General features: G+C 38.9%; 1 protein-coding gene across 1 annotated transcript in view; it reads right to left on the reverse strand.

The window, feature by feature from the left end:
* The window catches only part of RFTN2 (raftlin family member 2), a 1,293,449-nt gene that overhangs the window by 454,832 nt on the left and 817,995 nt on the right, over nucleotides 1–20,622 (reverse strand). The window contains exon 6 of the mRNA XM_044060680.1: nucleotides 18,381–18,499. Coding sequence (XP_043916615.1) covers nucleotides 18,381–18,499 — 119 coding nt within the window. The remainder of the gene's footprint in view (nucleotides 1–18,380; nucleotides 18,500–20,622) is intronic.

Here is a 20,622-nt window from a genome sequence, read left to right on the forward strand (position 1 = left end):
TATTGTATAGTTTGTTTATGGCTGGGGTCCACCAGACAGGACGTCTGCCTTTGGAGGATTGGGTCTTGGTTTTATTTGGGATTGCATGATCCATGCATTCCTGAAGGTGTTCATAGAATGCGTTTATAAAGGATTCTGCGGTCTGGGCCGTATTTTCCACAGGCCCGGGGGCTTTGAAGGATTTCGCCTTGGTTTTGAGGCATGTGAAATTTGCTTTAGAGAAGTTTTTCACTGTGGTTTTCTGGGCAGGGGGTGGGGTCGGGATGTGAATATCCAGTGAGATTAGTTTATGGTCTGATCTTACCAGTGAGGGATACACTTCTGGTCTGGAGCATAGTGTCCCCATGTTGGTGATGATCAGGTCCAGTATGTTTTCCCCTCTTGTGGGAGTGGTAACAAGTTGTTCCATAGCATTTGAGTTTATAAATTCTAGGAACCTTTGGGATAGGGTGTTGGAGCTAGAGTAATGCTCCCAGTCTATGTTTGGGTAGTTGAAGTCGCCCAATATAATGGTGTTTGGAGAGACCTTCATATTTTCCAGTATTCTCAGGAAGGCCAAGTGGGGTTCCTGTGTTTGGGAGGGTGGTCTGTAGCAGGCTATAAACTGGAAGGCAGTTTTACCCACAGTTAGTTGCACATGGATAGTCTCTGATGCTTCGTGCTGTGCCACCAACCTGGAGGTGTGGGTATCTTTGACGAATATTGATACTCCCCCTCCTTTTGTGGTTCGGTCCAAGTTTTGGGGCCGAAAAGTATGACTAATACATTGGGTTTATGTTTAGGCAAAGGAGTGCCAACTGAAAAAACATCTGTTGTAGAATTTTTAGTTGAGTCTAGACCAGAGGCTTCTTTTAAAAAGGGAATAATTAAGTAGGTCATACAAAATATTTTGCAACTACAAGAATCAATCAGAGGAGGTAAGAAAAGATTGGGAAAAAAGACTGGAAAGACAAATTAAAAAGGAAAAATGAGAAGACATCTGTATGGCTCCCAAGTATGCAACAACGTCCAGAAGGTTTTATAATTTTTTGCATGGAAGTGATTCCATACATATTTGTATACCCTGAGTATACCTGAGAAGATTTTTCCTCAGGTAGACAGCAAATACTGGTGGTGTAATGGTGAAGAAAGAGGTATTTGAAAATATATTTTCTAGGAATGGAAGAAGTTGGCAGATTTTTAAAGTTACACAAGAAAAAATCTTCACCTGGATACTGCAGCCAATGATGTAAAATTGTAAATATCCAAAGAAAAAAACATTGGTAGCACACAGCAGGTATGTTAGCAAAAGTATGTTTAATATAATAGAAAACAGAGAAAGTAAGCGCTTTCGCGGACAACTCCCGCTTCATCAGACTAACATTAAACAGGTTTAACAAAATATTTTAAATAGACTCATAGATCACATAGCAACCAATAAAAACAAGACATAAAAGCATGCGGAGTACAAATTAAAGTGCTAGCACAACAAGGTGTTAATGTTATAAATGAATTAGTCAACAACTATACAGATATCCTAACTATTTAAAACTCTAATAATACCTTCATAAAAGCATGTATTAAATATATATATATATATATATATATATATATATATATATATATATATATATATATATATATATATATATATATATATATACACACAAATATATTCATAAAATACATAAGTATATGATCTGTGTTTAAAAAATGCAGTACATATAAAAAGTATAAAAATATATATAGAGAGGCTAAGCACAGTAAATATTATGTATTATACATACATATTACATACAAATATTAATGTTTCAGTGATCTTGCTCTTAAAAAGGTTTTAAGGATACTTTATTATTAAGTCCAGGTGGTACATCCGCCTGGAATTTGAGTATCCATTCCTGCTCAACCTTCTGTATGACTACTCAAATTACCTCCTCTTTTATTAACAGGGACTATTTTAAGTACAAAAAACTTAAAACCAAGTGCGTGTGACCTTCTTCTTTAATGTTCATTGCAAGTGCACTGCTTTCCTTAGCATTCCTCTTTCAAAGGACGATTGGTCTTTCCTATGTAAAAAGCATAGCAGATTGTGCAATAACTAAAGTAAACCACGTTCTTCGTTTGACAGTCAGCATAAACATTAGACTCAAAGGTGAACCCCTTGTGTGGATGTAAAAAGCGGCCTCCCATATGTATATATTGACAGGCTGTACACCCCCTACAACAGTACGTACCTAACCTGTCGGATTGATTATATTGTTATACATTGTCAATCTTGTAGCAGAGCTGTCTTTTCAAGGACCTGTTCTTCCTAAAGGTGAATCTAGGTTCATGTCCTATAACTCCATTTAATTCTTTAACATTAGAAAGAATGTCCCTGTTACTGTTAATATCGCACACTATATTAATATTACTAGCATATGTGAGTGGAATCCTAAGTGCATCCATCTCAGTAGTATTACTAGGGCTTGTATAGATGTTATCACTACTACATACTCAAACTTGCATATTATAATATGCTTTACACCTACCACTTCTCTCTCTCCATGCTAGTTCCAATTGTGTGTCTATATCGTGCTCTCTATACCCTCTTGACATAAACTCTTGTTTTAGCATAAATAGTGCTGATTGTAAAGCAATATCATCATTATGCAAACACATAACACAATAAATTTGCCCTTTCAGAACATTTGCTCTAGAATGTTAAGGGTGCATACTGCTGTTATGAAGTGCAGTATTTTTCTTGATGGGTTTCTTATACAAAGTAGTAGATACTAAATGAAATGCATCTCTACTAACCTTGACATCTAGAAACTCTATCTCCCTGTCAGAATATTTATTAGTAAATTTAAGGAATGTAGTCACATTGCTGATGTATGCAATAAATTCCTTAAGGCGCTCCTCTGTATCATGCCACAAAAGGAAGATATTTTCCACTAAACGTTTATACCAGACAATGGATGTAGCAAATTCATTTTTGTTAAATCACATGATTAACCTCCCATTGAACAAGAGAAAGGTTGGTGTAGCTGTTGGCACAGGCAGTGCCCATAGCCACGCCAACTTTCTGTATATAATATTCATCTTTGAACATAAAAATGTTGTTTGCTAGGATAATCTCAAGCAGTGCACACACTAAACTAATCTTATTAGGTTGCACCTCCTTTGTACGTAAAAGGTCTCTGACACTTTCAATACCCCAGTCATTCGGGATTGTTGTAAAAAAGCGATTCTATGTCTAATGTAACCAGCCAGCATGGATCTGCAAGTGCTTCAAGGTGTACACCTAACTCTACAAGGAAATCCTTAGTGTCCTTTAACACAGTTGTTCATCCACTCAAGATAAGACATAGGGTATTCTCTACAAAAATTGAGAGAGGCTCTGTAGCCCATAGGGGGTTTAGCAAGTTGCTTATGAATTTTTGGTAACCCATAAATGGTTGGAACCATTGGAAATTCAACAGTAAAATACTCAAAAAGTGACTGTGTAACCATACCTGTAATACGAAAGTCAAAGACTAAAAATTGTACTTTGTCAATAACTGCTTTAACCACAGCACATGAAATGACCTGGTAGGTCCCAACATTATTAAGTAAGTCCATCATACCTTGTATATAAGTGTCCCTGTCAAGAATCACTATCCCTCCCCCTTTATCTGCTGGACATATCTCTATGCATGTTAATGCTTTCAAATCAACAAGTGCTTGTTTTTCAGCAACAGATAAGTTATTAATACCACTGTTATGATTCATAGAAAGTCTTTCTCTAATCTGTTTCTCACATACATCTACAAATACATCAATAGTAGGATTATTGGGGGGGGATATATACACTTGTTTTTTTAAAAACACATTGTTCTTGTGTATTACCTTGAAACATTGTTTTAAGAGTTAAAGTCCTACCAAACAACCTCAGTTCTTCCAAGACATTAACCAGGTCAGCCTTTTGAGCTGGTATAAAGCTCAGGCCTCTATCGAGGAAAGTCTTTTGTGTATCAGTTAAAACATATGATGAAATATTAAAAATTAAACCTGCTTGGCCCTCTTGCCATTCCGCATTTGCTGGTCGACACTGTGTGGTTGTCGCAATGTTTTCCCGTTAAATACATGATTCCTGGATCTCCCTCTGATAGGCAGCGGGTTGTGCAATACAAAATTCTTCTGTGTTGTATTAAGTACATCTTCTGCAAAAGTAGTGCAGTTTTTTCCATTATTACCATAGTCCTTGCTGCCTGAAGCTATACTCGGCTCCTTGGGTTTAACTGCAGGTATATTGACATCATTAATGCTTGCTGTTTCTTTTGATGTTACAGTTTTGTTCATATCATTAGTTACTGCACGCATGCCCTGATCAGTTAAGGCAAGCCTAGTACTAGTAAGTGAACCTGGACAAACTGGAGTCGATACAGCAGCATTTGAATTGTTTGTCATTACTTCTGTAGGAGCATTTAAGAGCATACAGGATGGAGTTACTGCTGACACAGCCTCAGCATTACTATAATAGGTGTTACACCCTTTTCCTGTACTCCTAGGAGGTGCTTCCACATTATTCCCTTCCCTATTCCAAGAAAAAATGTTCCCAGCTGCAAAATCACTAAGATCTCTTTGTATTTTCTTAGTCTTGTCACTTGATAGCCTCTTTTCATACATATAAATATTTTCATGTAGGCTGTCAAGTTTATCAGCTACAAGATTAGCAGAAAAGTGTGTAAGCATTTCATTCTGCATACTCTGTATGTCCTTAAGTAGTAGTGCAGATTCCTCAGGGTTGAAAAATTTAATCAATAACTGCATGTACCTCGCATTACAGTCAAGGTTAAGGAGCTGCCAGCGTCTCAGTAACTCAGGGTATAACTGCCCATAACTGGGCATGGTAAGCACCCTAAGCCCCCTCGGCACGATGTTCAGATGAAGGGATGCTTCTAAGTGGAAACGCTGCCACTGTAGTCGTTTATACTTATAAAGTTTGTTTTCAAACACTTTATATATTTTAAGGAAATTTTCTTGCTCATTATTGTCGATACATTGTGAACTAAAATCTTGAAGCAAATATGTAGCTTCTGACAACAACGCATTAGAATGCAAGTTCAGAAGAGAATCTAGTCGTCACACATTCTTCTGCCACAGTCATTAACAAAAGGGAGCCCCACATTCGTGGCTGCTCCTGTATTTTGCGTTGTAGCATTGCCTTCTGCCATGTCCAGTGAAGATTAAACAAAATAAGAATACACAAGAAAAAATCTTTACCTGGATACTGCTGCCAATGATGTAAAATTGTAAATATCCAAAGAAAAAAAACGTTGGTAGCACACAGTAGGTATGTTAGCAAAAGTATGTTTAATATAATAGAACACATGAGAAAGTACGCGTTTTCGCGGACAACTCCCGCTTCATCAGACTAACATTAAACAGGTTTAACAAAACATTTTAAATAGACTCAAAGATCACATAGCAACCAATAAAAACAAGACATAAAAGCATGTGGAGTATAAATTAAAGTGCTAGCACAACAAGGTGCTAATGTTATAAATGAATTAGTCAACAACTATACAGATATCCTAACTATTTAAAACTCTAATAATAGCTTCATAAAACCATGTATTAAAAAAATATATATACACACTGTGTGCTAGCACTTTAATTTGTAATCCACATGCTTTTATGTCTTGTTTTTATTGGTTGCTATGTGATCTATGAGTCTATTTAAAATGTTTTGTTAAACCTGTTTAATGTTAGTCTGATGAAGCGGGAGTTGTCCGCGAAAGCGCTTACTTTCTCTGTGTTCTATTATATTAAACATACTTTTGCTAACGTACCTCCTGTGTGCCACCAACGTTTTTCTCTTTGGATATTTACAATTTTACATCGTTGGCTGCAGTATCCAGGTGAAGATTTTTTCTTGTGTAGTCTTATCTTGTTTAATCTTCACTGGACATGGAAGAAGGCAATGCTTCAACGCTAAATACAGGAGCAACCACAAATGTGGGGTTCTGTTTTGTTAATGACTGTGGCAGAAGAATGTGTGACCGACTAGATTCTCTTCTGAACTTGCATTCTAATCCGTTGTTGTCAGAAGCTACATATTTGCCTCAAGATTTTAGCTGACAACATATCGGCAATAATGAGCAAGAAAATTTCCTTAAAATATATAAAGTGTGTGAAAACAAACTTTATAAGTATAAACGACTACAGTGGCAGCGTTTCCACTTAGAATCATCCCTTCATCTGAGCATCATGCCAAAAGGGCTTAGGGTGCTTACCATGCCAAGTTATGGACAGTTATACCCTGAATTATTGAGACGCTGGCAGCTCCTTAACCTTGGCTGTAGTGCGTGGTACATGCAGTTATTGATTGAATTTTTCAACTCTGAGGAATCTGCACTACTTAAGGACATACAGAGTATGCAGAATGAAATGCTTACACACCTTCCTGCTGATCTTGTAGCTGAAAAACTTGACAGCCTACATGAAAATATTTCTATGTATGAAAAGAGGCTATCAAGTGTCAAGACTAAGAAAATACAAAGAGAGCTTGGTGATTTTGCAGCTGGGAACATTTTTTCTTGGAATGGGGAAGGGAATAATGTGGAAGCACCTCCTAGAAGTACAGGAAGAGGGCATAACACCTATTATAGTAATGCTGAGGCTGTGTCAGCAGTAACTCCATCCTGTATGCTCTTAAATGCTCCTACAGAAGTAATGACAAACAATTAAAATGCTGCTGTATCGACTCCAGTTTGTCCAGGTTCACTTACTAGTACTAGGCTTGCCTTAACTGATCAGGGCATGCGTGCAGTAACTAATGATATGAACAAAACTGTAACATCAAAAGAAATAGCAAGCATTAATGATGTCAATATACCTGCAGTTAAACCCAAGGAACCGAGTATAGCTTCAGGCAGCAAGGACTATGGCAATAATGGAAAAAAACTGCACTACTTTTGCAGAAGTTGTACTTAATATAACACAGAAGAATTTTTTATTACACAACCCCCTGCCTATCAGAGGGCAATCCAGGAATCGTGTATTCAACGGGAAAACATTGCGATGACCACACAGTGTCGACGAGCAAATGCGGAATGGCAAGAGGGCCAAGCAGGTTTAATTTTTAATATTTCATCATATGTTTTAACTGATACACAAAAGACTTTGCTTGATAGAGGCCTCAGCTTTATACCAGCTTAAAAGACTGACCTGGTTAATGCCTTGAAAGAACTGAGGTTGTTTGGTAGGACTTTAACTCTTAAAACAATGTTTCAAGGTAATACACATGAACAATGTGTTTTTAAAAAAACAAGTGTATATATCCCCCCCAATAATCCTACTATTGATGTATTTGTAGATGTATGTGAGAAACAGATTAGAGAAAGACTTTCTATGAATCATAAATAGAAATTATGTACTTACCATAATGTTCCATGTGAGTTGTTTATCTCGCCTTTATTCTCACTGATGGGTTAGTAGCCGATCCTGAGCTCCGACACGGCCCATAGCAAGCTCAAGGTTTGCCAGTAGCTCGAGACCAGCCCCTTATCCCACAATGCACTGCTGGAATTACCTCAGATCTTCTTTGCTGCGAATAATAGTCTATACATATATATATATATATATATATATATATATATATATATATATATACATACATACATATATACAACCTATACATACTCTCTTATATATATCTACAAAGAACAGTTCCCAAAGGGAAAGAAGAAATATTGAATAACCAACATGGCACTAGCCTCTAAGTCAACAGTCAGCCAGGAGGGGGAAGGAGGAAGGGACGTGAGAATAAAGGCGAGATAAACAACTCACATGGAACGTTATGGTAAGTATATAACTTCTATATGTGAAGTTGTTAAATCTCGCCGTTTATTCTCACTGATGGGTAGCGTCCCTAGCACCCTCAATCCTAGGTGGCTCATGGGAGTATGTTCTTCAGTACCATAGAACCAAAGGAAGACCTGTCCCTAGAAGCCTTATCTACTTTGTAATGTGTGATAAAGGTATGAGGCTTAGACCAAGTGGCTGCAGCGCAAATATCATCAAGGGGCAATTTAGCTTGAAAAGCAGAAGAGGTAGAGACAGCTCTGGTAGAATGAGCTTTTGGTTTGTGCGTTAAAGGCATGTTCGCATTTTCATACACAAAGGATATACAATCGGATAACCATTTAGATAAGGTTGGTTTAGCCACTGGATTGCCTTTTCTTGCTTCTGAAAAGGATACAAAAAGTTGATCTGATTTCCTAATATCCTTAGTTCTGTCAAGATAAAATCTGAGCTGTCTGTGAACATCAAGTTTGTGCAACATATATTCCAATATGTTAGAGTGGTTGGGGAAGAACACAGGTAGTTCAATGACCTGACTGATATTTGACTCAGAACAGACTTTAGGTAAAAATGAGGGGTTTGTTCTGAGAGATACTCTATCAGCATGGAAGATCATGTAGGGGTCTGATGGATAATGCTTGAAGTCCTGACACTCTGCGGGCAGACGTAATGGCCACAAGAAAAACTGTTTTCCAAGATAAGAATTTTAAAGCACAAGAAAAAGCTGGTTCAAAGGGAGGAAGAATAAGTTGAGACAGCATAAGATTTAAATTCCAGGGAGAAAAGGGAATTTTGATCGGAGGTCTTATATGAAGAACGCCTTTAAGGAAGGTTTTGGATAATGTATGGCTCATAATATTTGAGCCATCAAGACCAAGGTGAAAATTTGAGATAGCTGCTAACTGAATTCGAACTGTAGCAGCTGCTGCCCCTTCCTTAAAAATTTTTGTCAAGAATTCCAAAATGGAAGATAGCGGAGCTCGAAAAGGGTCAATGTTCTGCGTGTTGGCTCAAATTGAGAACCTTTTCCATTTACTGCCATATAGTTTCCTGGTAGATGGCTTGTGAGAAGACAAGAGAATCTGTCTTGTATCTTCTGAAATTGAATGAAGCCTGGCAATTAGGGGAAGTGGATTAGCCAAGCAGCCAGTTTCATGCACTGCAGAGAAGGATGAAGGTCCCCTGACGGGTGCGTCAGAAGGTCCGGAACTGGGTCCAGGATCCATGGATCCTCCAACAAATGAGGGTGTAGAAACGGAAACTAAATCTGTTGAGGCCAGTAGGGGGCTATGAGCATAACCTTCCTTCCCAGCGATTTTGCTTTCTGTAAAAATTTGGGTATTAATGGGAAGGGTGGAAATGCATAAGGGAGACCCGGGGGCCAATCGTGTAACAGTGCATCTCTCGGGGGATGACCCGGAGGTGGTATCACGGCAAAGTAGCTTCTGCATATTGAACTGAAGTGGCTGGCAAAAAGGTCGCAGCAAGGCTGGCCCCATTTGTGGAAAATCAACTCCGCAACCTGTTGTTTGAGAGACCACTCGTGAGGGAGGAATATTGCCCTGCTTAGCTTGTCCGCTATGACGTTGGACTTCCCCGGGATGTGCGTTGCTAACACAAAACTCTGGGACGACACAGCACATTGCCAAACCCTGAGGGCTTCTCGACAAAGGTTCTGCCTTGCTTGTTCAAGTACCAGACTACTGACATGTTGTCGGTCTGAAATGCAATAGTCCCTAGAGGGAGAGAGTCCTGAAAGTACTGCAACGCTAGAAGTACCGCTCTCAGCTCTAGAACATTGATGTGCAGATGTGATTCTTGATCTGTCCATGTGCCTTGGGCAGTCTTTCCCTGAAAATGCCCCCCCCCACCCTATCAGGGAAGCGTCCGTGGTCACAGTGACTACTGGGGGGGAGAACAAAGGGTCTTCCTATTGTAACATGAAAAGACGTCAACCACCACCGAAGGTGTCTCCTGCAAGAATCCATGATAAGAATCATGTGGTGCATTGGTAGTTTCTGGTAAGTCCACTGAGCGAAGAGGAGCCATTGAAGGATTCGCATATGCATCCTTGCGAGTGGTATAGCCAGGATTGCTGCCGCCATCAAACCTAGTACTTTCAATACCTCTGCTGCTGTAGCTTTGTTCTTTGACACCAGTGAGCTGACGTTTTGGCGGAGAAGAGAGACTCTTTCGAAAGGGAGACATAGAATGGTGGTTGAGGTATCTAACTCTGCTCTTATAAAAACGGTATGCTGAGATGGCGATAAGGCAGACTTTTCGAAGTTGATCGTAGTGCCTAATTGATGGCAAGGTGTCAGAGTGTAATGTGTTGCCTGAGTCAATTGATGCCTGGTGGTAGCGGTGAGGAGCCAATCGTCTAAGTATGGAAACACCTGGAATCTTAGACGCCTCAGGTGAGCCGTGACCATTGCCATACATTTGGTGAACACTCTGGGGGCTGAAGTGAGACCAAAGGGCAGGGCTCGAAACTGGTAATGATTGGCTCCCAGCCGTAAGCGCAGATGATCTCTGGAGCATCTGTCCATCTTTATGTGATAGTACGCATCCTTGAGATCTATGCAGCACATCCAATCACCTTTCCCTAAAAAGGGAAGAATGGACTGAAGCGTGACCATTCAGAACTTCTCTTTCTTTACGAAGTTGTTGAGTCTGTTGAGGTCCAAGATAGGTCTCCAGTCCCCTGTTTTCTTTGGTACCAAAAAGAATCTTGAGTAAGTTCCGAATCTGACTTGGTCTGCTGGGACTGGTTGGATGACTCTTTTTTTCTAGCAATCTGTGGACCTCTACGATTGCTTGTTCCCTGGGATTAGGTGGAACACCTGGGAATTTTTTGATAGGAATAGGTGGGGTAAAGAACGGTATGAAATATCCTCTGGAAATTATGCTTTGTACCCAAGTATCCGATGTTATGTTTAGCCAGGCTTCTGGGTACAAAGACAAGTGACCCCTGACTGCCTCCAGAGCCGAACAGTCGGGCCCCCTTTCAGGGGCGCTGGTAGGACTGACTGGAGAACTGACCCCTGTCACCCTGTTGCTGCAGACCCCCTCTACCACGGGGGCGGCGTCTTCTGTTATAACCCCCTCCTCTTCCTCTAGAGGGGATTTCACCATGTGTGTCCTGAAAGGCTGCCTGAGTTTTTCGGAACCACATTCCCCGACCCCCAGGGCCCATGGGGTAGGGCTGAGTAGAAGTGGAAAAATGGACCCCAATGGCAGATAAAGTCTTGCCTTCCTGCTCACACCTGGTTAAAGTTTCCTTTACTTTGGGCCCAAACAGTGATGAGCCATCGAATGGGGTATTAATAAAGGAAGACTTGAAGGGTTCCGCAAAGGAACAGAGACGCATCCAGGCTTGTCTGCGAAGAGCAATGCTCGAACTAGCGGCTCTACTCGAGCCATCAGCTGCATAGGATATGAGACGCATGGACAAGTTCACTACTGAGTTTAGGGTAGTGAGCTGGGCATTGACTTTGTCAGCCACTCCTACAGCTACTGTACCCTGGAGAGTATCTCCTAGCTCTTTCAGGAGATCTCTCTGTAGTCTTGTAAAATGGGTCAAGTAGTTCAGTGATCGCAGAGAAAAAGTCGCTGAACTAAACATGTGCTTCCCATATCTATCCATAACCCTAGAATCTCTGTTAGGGGGATGGATAGAAGAGGATGTCTCACATACTTCCTTTTTGGTGGCTGCAGCCACCACCATGGCATCCACAGGCACTCCTTTTGTCAAAAATGGCTTATCTACTGGGGCAGATATGAATTTGTTGGGTCTACGAGGGACAGGTTCCATGGACTCCGGTGACTCCCACACCTTACGAGAGATCAGTTCCATGAGCTCGTCGTAAGGCGGAGACACCCAAGAAGTGGAAGGTTGAGACCCAAAAGCCTTCAAGAGCACAGACTCATCCTCAGTAGTGGTCTTGGACTGCCAATCGCCCCTCTGACTAAGAATCTCTAGTATCTCTGCAAAGGAGATATCCTCAGAGGGGGATCGAGGGGACCCTTCTGACTCATCTAAGTCTGTGTCAGATGTCAAAGACTCCTGTGGGGAGTCTAAGTGCCTCCTCTTGCATAGTCTCTTCCTGGGTACCTCCTCAGTGGGAGGATCTGGGGAGGTTTCAGAAGAACAGGGGACACCCTATGGGGGTACTTGAGGCTAGGGGTCTCTACTCTTAGAGGGGTCGGTAGATGCAGAAGTAGACACAGGAGCTTGAGGGGAGAGGGAAAGCTGAACCGATGCTGACATTGTCTTTGGAGACAAAACTCTCCTCATAGCATCAAAGTCACCATGGCTCCGACAAGAAGGAGTGGACGGACCCGAGAGCACTGTCTGATCCTCCCGCACCGAAACCCTGGGCTCCGAGACTGAGGTAAGAGCCGAGCTCATCCGAGTCAAAGCCCCGAGAGGAAGAGTCGGCACCGACAAGTCAGTGCGACTATCCTCCCCGGACCCGACGGGAGAGCATCGGCTCCTAGAGCCCTCGGTCGGCGTCGAGGACATCCAAGTAGATGGAGCCGATAACCCCGGTGCAGGTATCAGCTCCAAGGGTTCGACCACCATCGGTTCAACTTCCTTTGGCTCCGAGAGTCCAGTACGGCTCGGAGGAGGAGTAGACAAGTCCGGTTCCATGATCTTTGGCACTGACGAGCTGGTCAGGGCCGACAACAATTTGGCAAGTCCTGGTGCCTGTGAAAGCTTCTGCACTAGCCGATCCATGTCCAAATCTGAAAGGCTGACTGAGGACTTAGCTGAGTGCACCAAAGGTGCTGATTGGAGCAGAGGTGAAGAAGGAACTTCAGAGACCGGCTCCAATACTGAGAGCTGGCTCCGAATCAAAGGTACATTCGGTTCTGATGACTGTGGAACCGATGACCCTCCTTCTGAAACTTTAGCCTTTTTGGAGACCTTATCTGATGACTTGTATTTTGAGAATTTGGAGGACGTACTAGCACCTTCATGGCTACTCAAAACTTCCGAAAAAGATTGCTGTAGCAATCCCCTGTCTATAAGTTTCCTCTTTCTCTCCAATAGGACTCTTGAAGAGAAGGAGTGACAAATGCTACATGTGTCTTGGAGGTGCTTGGCCCCCAGGCAGTAGACACATTGAATGTGTCCGTCAGTGACGGACATTTTCTGCCCACAATCTGGGCATTTTTTGAATCCCGATTTGGGATGGGATTTCTCCTTATCATCTGACATGCTGAAGAGAAAAACAGTAAATTAGATTCACAAACAACTAAGCCCAAACCGGGCACTATCCACAAAAGTATTATATATATATATATATATATATATATATATATATATATATATATATATATATATAAATATAATACAAATATGGGGCTAAGAGGCCCACAGAAAAAGCCTAACTACTAAAGGGATTAATAGTAGGAAAAGGGGGCTAAAGGCCCACACAAACTAAGAAGCCAACAAGGCCCTAATTCTTAAACTATTTAAACTATCTAAACTATCTAAATATAATAGAACTAACACACACTATATATATATATATATATATATATATATATATATATATATGTATATATATATATATATATATATATATATATATATATATATATATATATATATATATATATATATATATATATATATATATATAAATAACAAAAAGAAAACTTTTTAAAGACTTGCTGTTAATTTGTTTCTAAAATGGTCCGAGCTAGCTGGATCACTGAGATCTCTCTTGCCGCGGCAAACTAGATCTGAGGTAATTCCAGCGGTGCATTGTGGGATAAGGGGCTGGTCTGAAGCTACTGGCAAACCTTGAGCTTGCTATCTGCCGTGTCGGAGCCGAGGATCGGCTCCAAACCCATCAGTTAGAATAAACGGCGAGATTTAACAACTTCACATCAATGGTTTTAATAACTTGTCTGTTACTGAAAAATAAGCACTTGTTGATTTGAAAGCATTAACATGCATAGAGACATGTCCAGCAGATAAAGGGGGAGGGATAGTGATTCTTGACAGGGACACTTATATACAAGGTATGATGGACTTACTTAATAATGTTGGGACCTACCAGGTCATTTCATGTGCTGAGGTTAAAGCAATTATTGACAAAGTACAATTTTTAGTCTTTGACCTTCGTATTACAGGTATGGTTACACGGTCACTTTTTGAGTATTTTACTGCTGAATTTCCAATGGTTCCAACCATTTATGGGTTACCAAAAATTCATAAACAACTTGCTAAACCCCCTATGCGCCCAACTGTGTCCAGTAGGGGATGGGTTACAGATCCTCTCTTAATTTTTGTAGAGAATACCCTACATCCTATCTTGAGTGGATGCACAACTTTGTTAAAGGACACTAAGGATTTCCTTGTAGAGTTAGGTAAATACCTTGAAGCATTTGCAAATCCATGCTGGCTGGTTAAATTAGACATAGAATTGCTTTTTACAACAATCCCGAATGACTGGGGTATTGAAAGTGTCAGAGACCTTTTACGTACAAAGGAGATGCAACCTAATAAGATTAGTTTAGTGTGTGCACTGCTTGAGATTATCCTAGAAAACAACATTTTTATATTCAGAGATGAATATTATATACAGAAAGTTGGCGTGGCTATGGGTACAGCCTGTGCCAACAGCTACACCAACCTTTCCCTTGTTCAATGGGAGGTTAATCATGTGATTAACAGCAATGAATTTGCTACGTCCATTGCCTGGTATAAACGTTTCGTGGATGATATCTTCCTTTTGTGGCATGATATAGAGAAGCGCCTTAAGGAATTTATTGTATACATCAACAATATGACTACATTCCTTAAATTTACTCATAAATATTCTGACAGGGAGATCAGAGTTTCTAGATGTCAAGGTTAGTAGAGATGCATTTCATTTAGTATCTACTACTTTGTATAAGAAACCCATCAAGAAGAATACTGTACTTCATAACAGCAGTATGCACCCTAATCATAATAGAGCAAATGTCCTGAAAGGGCAAATTTATCGTGTTATGCGTTTGCATAATGATGATATTGCTTTACAATCAGCACTATTTGTGCTAAAACAAGAGTTTATGTCAAGAGGGTATAGAGAGCACGATATAGACACACAATTGGAACTAGTGTAAAGCATATTATAATATGCAAGTTTGAGTATGTAGTAGTGATAACATCTATAGAGGCCCTAGTAATACTACTGAGATGGATGCACTTAGAATGCCACTCACATATGCTAGTAATATTAATATAGTGTGCGATATTATTAAGAATAACTGGGACATTCTTTCTAATGTTAAAGAATTAAATGGAGTTATAGGACATAAACCTAGATTCACCTTTAGGAACAACAGGTCCTTGAAAAGACAGCTCTGCTACAAGATTGACAATGTACAACAATATAATCAATCCGACAGGTTAGGTACGTACTGTTGTAGGAGGGGTACAGCCTGTCAATATATACATGTGGGAGGCCGCTTTTTACATCCACACTAGGGGTTCACCTTTGAGTCTAATTTTTATGCTGACTGTCAAGCGAAGAACGTGGTTTACTTTAGTTATTGCACAATCTGCTATGCTTTTTACATAGGAAAGACCAATCGTCCTTTGAAAGAGGAATGCTAAGGAAAGCAGTGCATTTGCCTTGCATGTCAAAGAAGGTCACACACTTGGTTTTAAGTTTTTTGTACTTAAAATAGTCCCTGTTAATAAAAGAGGAGGTAATTTGAGTAGTCATACAGAAGGTTGAGCAGGAATGGATACTCAAATTCCAGGCGGATGTACCACCTGGACTTAATAATAAAGTATCCTTAAAACCTTTTTTAAGAGCAAGATCACTGAAACATTAATATTTGTATGTAATATGTATGTATAATACATAATATTTACTGTGCTTAGCCTCTCTATATATATTTTTATACTTTTTATATCTACTGCATTTTTTGAACACACAGATCATATACTTATGTATTTTCTGAATATATTTGTATGTATGTATGTATATATATATATATATATATATATATATATATATATTTTTTTTTTTTTTTAATGCATGGTTTTATGAAGGTATTATTAGAGTTTTAAATAGTTAGGATATCTGTATGTTGACTAATTAATTTATAACATTAGCACCTTGTTGTGCTAGCACTTTAATTTGTACTCCACATGCTTTTATGTCTTGTTTTTATTGGTTGCTATGTGATCTATGAGTCTATTTAAAATGTTTTGTTAAACCTGTTTAGTGTTAGTCTGATGAAGCGGGCGTTGTCCACGAAAGCGCTTACTTTCTCTGTGTTCTGTTATATTAAACGTACTTTTGCTAACGTACCTACTGTGTGCTTCCAACGTTTTTTTCTTTGGAGATTTTTAAAGTTGCCTACAAAGTACGTTGACAGAAGTGTAGTGGGGACAAAAGAAAATATGTTATTGATTTTCTTCTTCCATAAGACTTTGAAGAAAAATGAAGTTTCTTTCCACATTATTGTATCCCACATTAAATCTTCAAGTCTTCAAGCCACATGGATTAAAGTCCTACACAGATGACGAACTGGCAAAGAAAAATTGATAGAGGCAGAAGAAGGTCGAAAGGGCCCACCAAACAGTCAAAAGGTGCAGAAAAGCAAAGTACGGACATTTCAAGGAAGACGTTTCCTGCAAAGCCTTTTTCTGTTTTCCAAAATTAAAGAAAATCATAGATAAAACAAGAAGAAACCATTTTAAAATAACTACAGGACCCTATAAAACATTCAGTGGGAACATTAAATGGCAACACCACAAAAATAAAGATAAATGTATATACGGAAAAGGATATGAAACGGATATAATCAAATGTGAGTTGAATTCTGAATGACACATTAAAACCATTACATTTCAAGTACTAGACCATACATATTTGGTAAATATAAATGTAATAAGTATTCTGTGCCAAAAGTTCACTCAAAAATGAAAGTGCTTCAAACTGCAAACTATGTTTAAGTTCATTTTAATAAAGGTTTTATGATACAGAAGGGAGTAGGGGTAGAAAAGTAAGTGACTGATGAATGAGAAAGGATATTGATAATTATATTAGCAGACAGTTTTTGTATAAAGTTAGTTCTGGTAATGCATGCACAAAGTTTATGAATGTATAAAAAATAATGAAAACTATACTGACTGAAAGTATACTAGACAGCAGAACAATATTGACAGTAGGTATCTAAAGGGCTTAAAAAGAAAAGGATTTACAGGACTAGAAGACAACAGGTAAATGAGCTAGATTGTCTATGCATGAGTACTGAAAATGCCTGAATAAAAACAGCAATGCTTTTGACAATAACCCTTGAACAACCAAATTGTTTGCTCAATTTTTGAGGAAACAAAATGTTGAATGGATGATAACAAACGTCAGGAATTATGAGAATGTTGCAGTTATAGTTGAACTGGACCTAGGAACAATTATGAATGTAATGGTGAATTATTGCAGTATTCTATATGAACAAGATGAAGAGGCTGTGAGTAACACACAGAAAATGGTAACATATTTCACACAATTACATCTTCCTCATTTAACAGAAATAAAAAGACAGGTAGTAACATCAAAATATAACTAAATTGTAGTTAATAAAATAATGAAAAAACGGAATACAGAGAACCCATTACAATGATGGAATTCCAGTAAAACTGCGGGAAAAAAAGGAGCATGCTATAATGCTGGTAGGTATAGCACAAGGTATAATACCGAAGGAAGTACAGAGGAGAGAACTGGAGTTAGTAAAGAAAGTCTGTTTCTCATAAAACTGTGGTTTTCTGGCAAATTATTCAGTGTTGAAGTCTGAAAATGACAGACATTTGAGTTTCAGACTTCATACCCTTCAGGAAAAATCACGATAATGCAAAACCTGTTATTCTATCAACCTTCTAAGTTTGTAGGAGCAATGTTTAAAAAGTGTCCCTATTTTGGGCCTTTGTCCCTCAATACTTATGACTTTGTCCAGATGCCTTGCTCTAGGAAGGAATGAATGCTTTATTAAACTGCCCTCACTATTCTCCATTCTGGGCTGACCTTTGAGAAACTCACAGCAATTCCAAAAGTCAGGATGCTAGTGTTGCAGCTTCAATGACTGTTGTTAAGTGACAGTCAACATTTTGTTGTAGCACCCTTATCACCCTTGAAAAGTCAGCTCATCGTTTATATTCACAAGTATTTTTTTGCCACCTAACCAATCCTGTTTGACTTCAACTGTAGCTCAGCATGAGGACATCACTATATAGCTTAAAAACATGTATTTATTTTCACTCAAACTACATTCTTAATATAGATTAAGAGTTTTATGATTCAACATATCAGTAAAACTGCATAAAAATACTTGCAGCAGTATACTCTTTTTGGTATAAATAGTTATGGACTGGCAAGCTTAGAAAATAATTTTATGTAATACAGTATCAGCAGTTCAATAAGCTCTCTGATGTCAGTAAATATACATTCCAAAACTGCAAGTAACCTATAGAACAGGGCCCAGCCTACTATGAGCTGGTCCTGATCATACGAAGACCTCAAGCAGTAGCTTACTTGAGGGGCACATGAAAAATAACTTACCTCAATGACAGTCCATTGTTCCACAACTATTGCATCATTTCCCTTCCTGTCTGAATGTGTAGCTCCGAAACTTTCTTCCTCGTATATAAATAAACCTTCCAAAGACTTTGACACGTGATCTTCAAAAGAACAAATGAACACAAATTTAAATGTGCACCAGCTAAATCAAAATACAAAACTATGCAAGGAATTCCTGTAGTACTTCTTATTTATAATAAACTACTATCTCAAAGGATGTAAGAAAAATGTAGTTTCACTTGCTTGGTAAAAAGTAAATAACTTTATAATATATAAAAGGTGTCAATAAATCAAAATGCAGTTTTATTTAATAGCTATTAATAAGTAATTGTGCTGCCAGTCTGGCACATTATGTTGTTATATCCCTTCCAACCGATACAATGCCATACAATTTCCGTAGCTGAGCTCTTTAAGCATTGAATCATATCTTATTAATAAGAACTATGTGATTAATTGCATAGGATGTGATGTCGCACATTCATGACCAGCAGGCCATAATATGGGGTGGGTCGCGTACTAAAAACTTAACAAAGAAAGACATCGAGAGTTGCAGAGAGATGAGCACATACTACAGCTACAGCTGAAAGAATGTTACAGTTTGCCATCTGTGTTGTAGGTATTTACAGTATAACATCATAATCTACAGGAAAAAAATTCTGTGCAGATGTGATCTGCATTTTTTTTCAGTTTTACAATGAATCAAATAACCTGACAGGGAAGAAAGAATATTGCATTCATTGTGTGTGTTCATATTGTGTGGCCAAGGCATATACTATTCATGAAGCCTGGGCTAGCATTTGTTTCTTTGGTCATAACATTGTGAGGTCATTGTTGATGTCAGCTGTTGCATTAGCTACATCTTTTTTATTGTCCATGCTTTTTACAAGTTGCTTACTTCCATGACAGCACAAAAAGTAAAAATGGACACCCTTCATTGTAACTCAGTGTGAAGAAGTAACACCATTTGTCCCAAACATCCTGAGATACAAGAAAGGACTATGGTGTCAGTATAAGCAACATCAACAGTTTTAGTGGCATCAGGGCATTTTTTTAAGTTGGGTCCCAAAAATGTAATTAAACTAGCTTTTGCATTTTACTTTTTGTTTTTGCTTCGGATCCCTACCCTCAAGCCTTCCTCCTATTCACCCAAATAACCCACTTGTTTCCCCCAGAGGAGAAAGCCATACAGCCAATTAATTCCTCTAGGGGTAAGAGGTAAGCAGTGAGAGCAGTACCAACATCCACTAGGGATCGGAGTTAGTTTTCTGCTTGATGTTATTATCCCTTCTGCACATGCCTGTATAGCCAGTAGGTACTGCAATGCATAAGAAAGGGTATGTCTCCTGCTTTTGCGAAAGATGTCCATTAACAGCCCCTCCCTCCTTTAGGGCAAGTACATATCCTGATTCCTGCAATCCACAAGGAATTCTTGATGGAGACCACACCATAAAATGCTTCCCTCCAAACCACCACCAGCATACACAGGTAAGCAAGCCCTGCTTGGTCATTCCTCTCTCTGCCTTGGCAGCTTCCCCAGCACCCAGACCAAGAACCATACTTGAACTGAACTGTGTCAAAGGCCTTCATGCCTAGACTCCATGCATTTGGCTGTTGACTTTTATTTTTGGTTCCTATGGCACCTTAAACACTTAAAAGAATAAAACAGACACTTAAAAAGGTGCATGTGTTTTACATAATATATGTGAGTGGCTAACAAAACAAACATAAAAGTGAAAGGGTGATATGCAAACCTCTAAAAATAGCAGAACATACCTGTTTTGTTAGTGAATACTAACAAAGAATTGAAAATCTTAGCTGTTACTTGCTGTAATCAAGTTAAGAAACCTGAGCTGCTACAGTTCAAAAACTCCTGACAGCTTTACTATAGTTAAACTTAAAAATTGTTAAATTGCACTTAATGAAGTAATCCAAAGTCTGTCTCTCATAATGTTTGTCTATAGTCTTAATGTAAAGAGTCAGAAAGACTGTCTGGATACATCACTTTTGCAATTACACCTCCAAAGATCTGAAACCAATGTAATTAGAAATGGTGTAGCTCTTTTCATTCCATACTGAAATTAAAAACAAAATGCTTCATTAGATGTCAAGTGTTTTCTTTTTAAAAAGTAGTGTCTACAGATTACACATATACCCTCACAAACACATGCCCACAAACTTGGCTGAAAGTGACTACAGACAGGAGAAGGAAATAGAGAGAAACTAA

The sequence above is a fragment of the Protopterus annectens genome, chromosome 2.part0, assembly GCF_019279795.1.
Source record: "Protopterus annectens isolate FY-2018-M chromosome 2.part0, PAN1.0, whole genome shotgun sequence".
Classification (NCBI taxonomy): Eukaryota; Metazoa; Chordata; order Ceratodontiformes; family Protopteridae; genus Protopterus; species Protopterus annectens.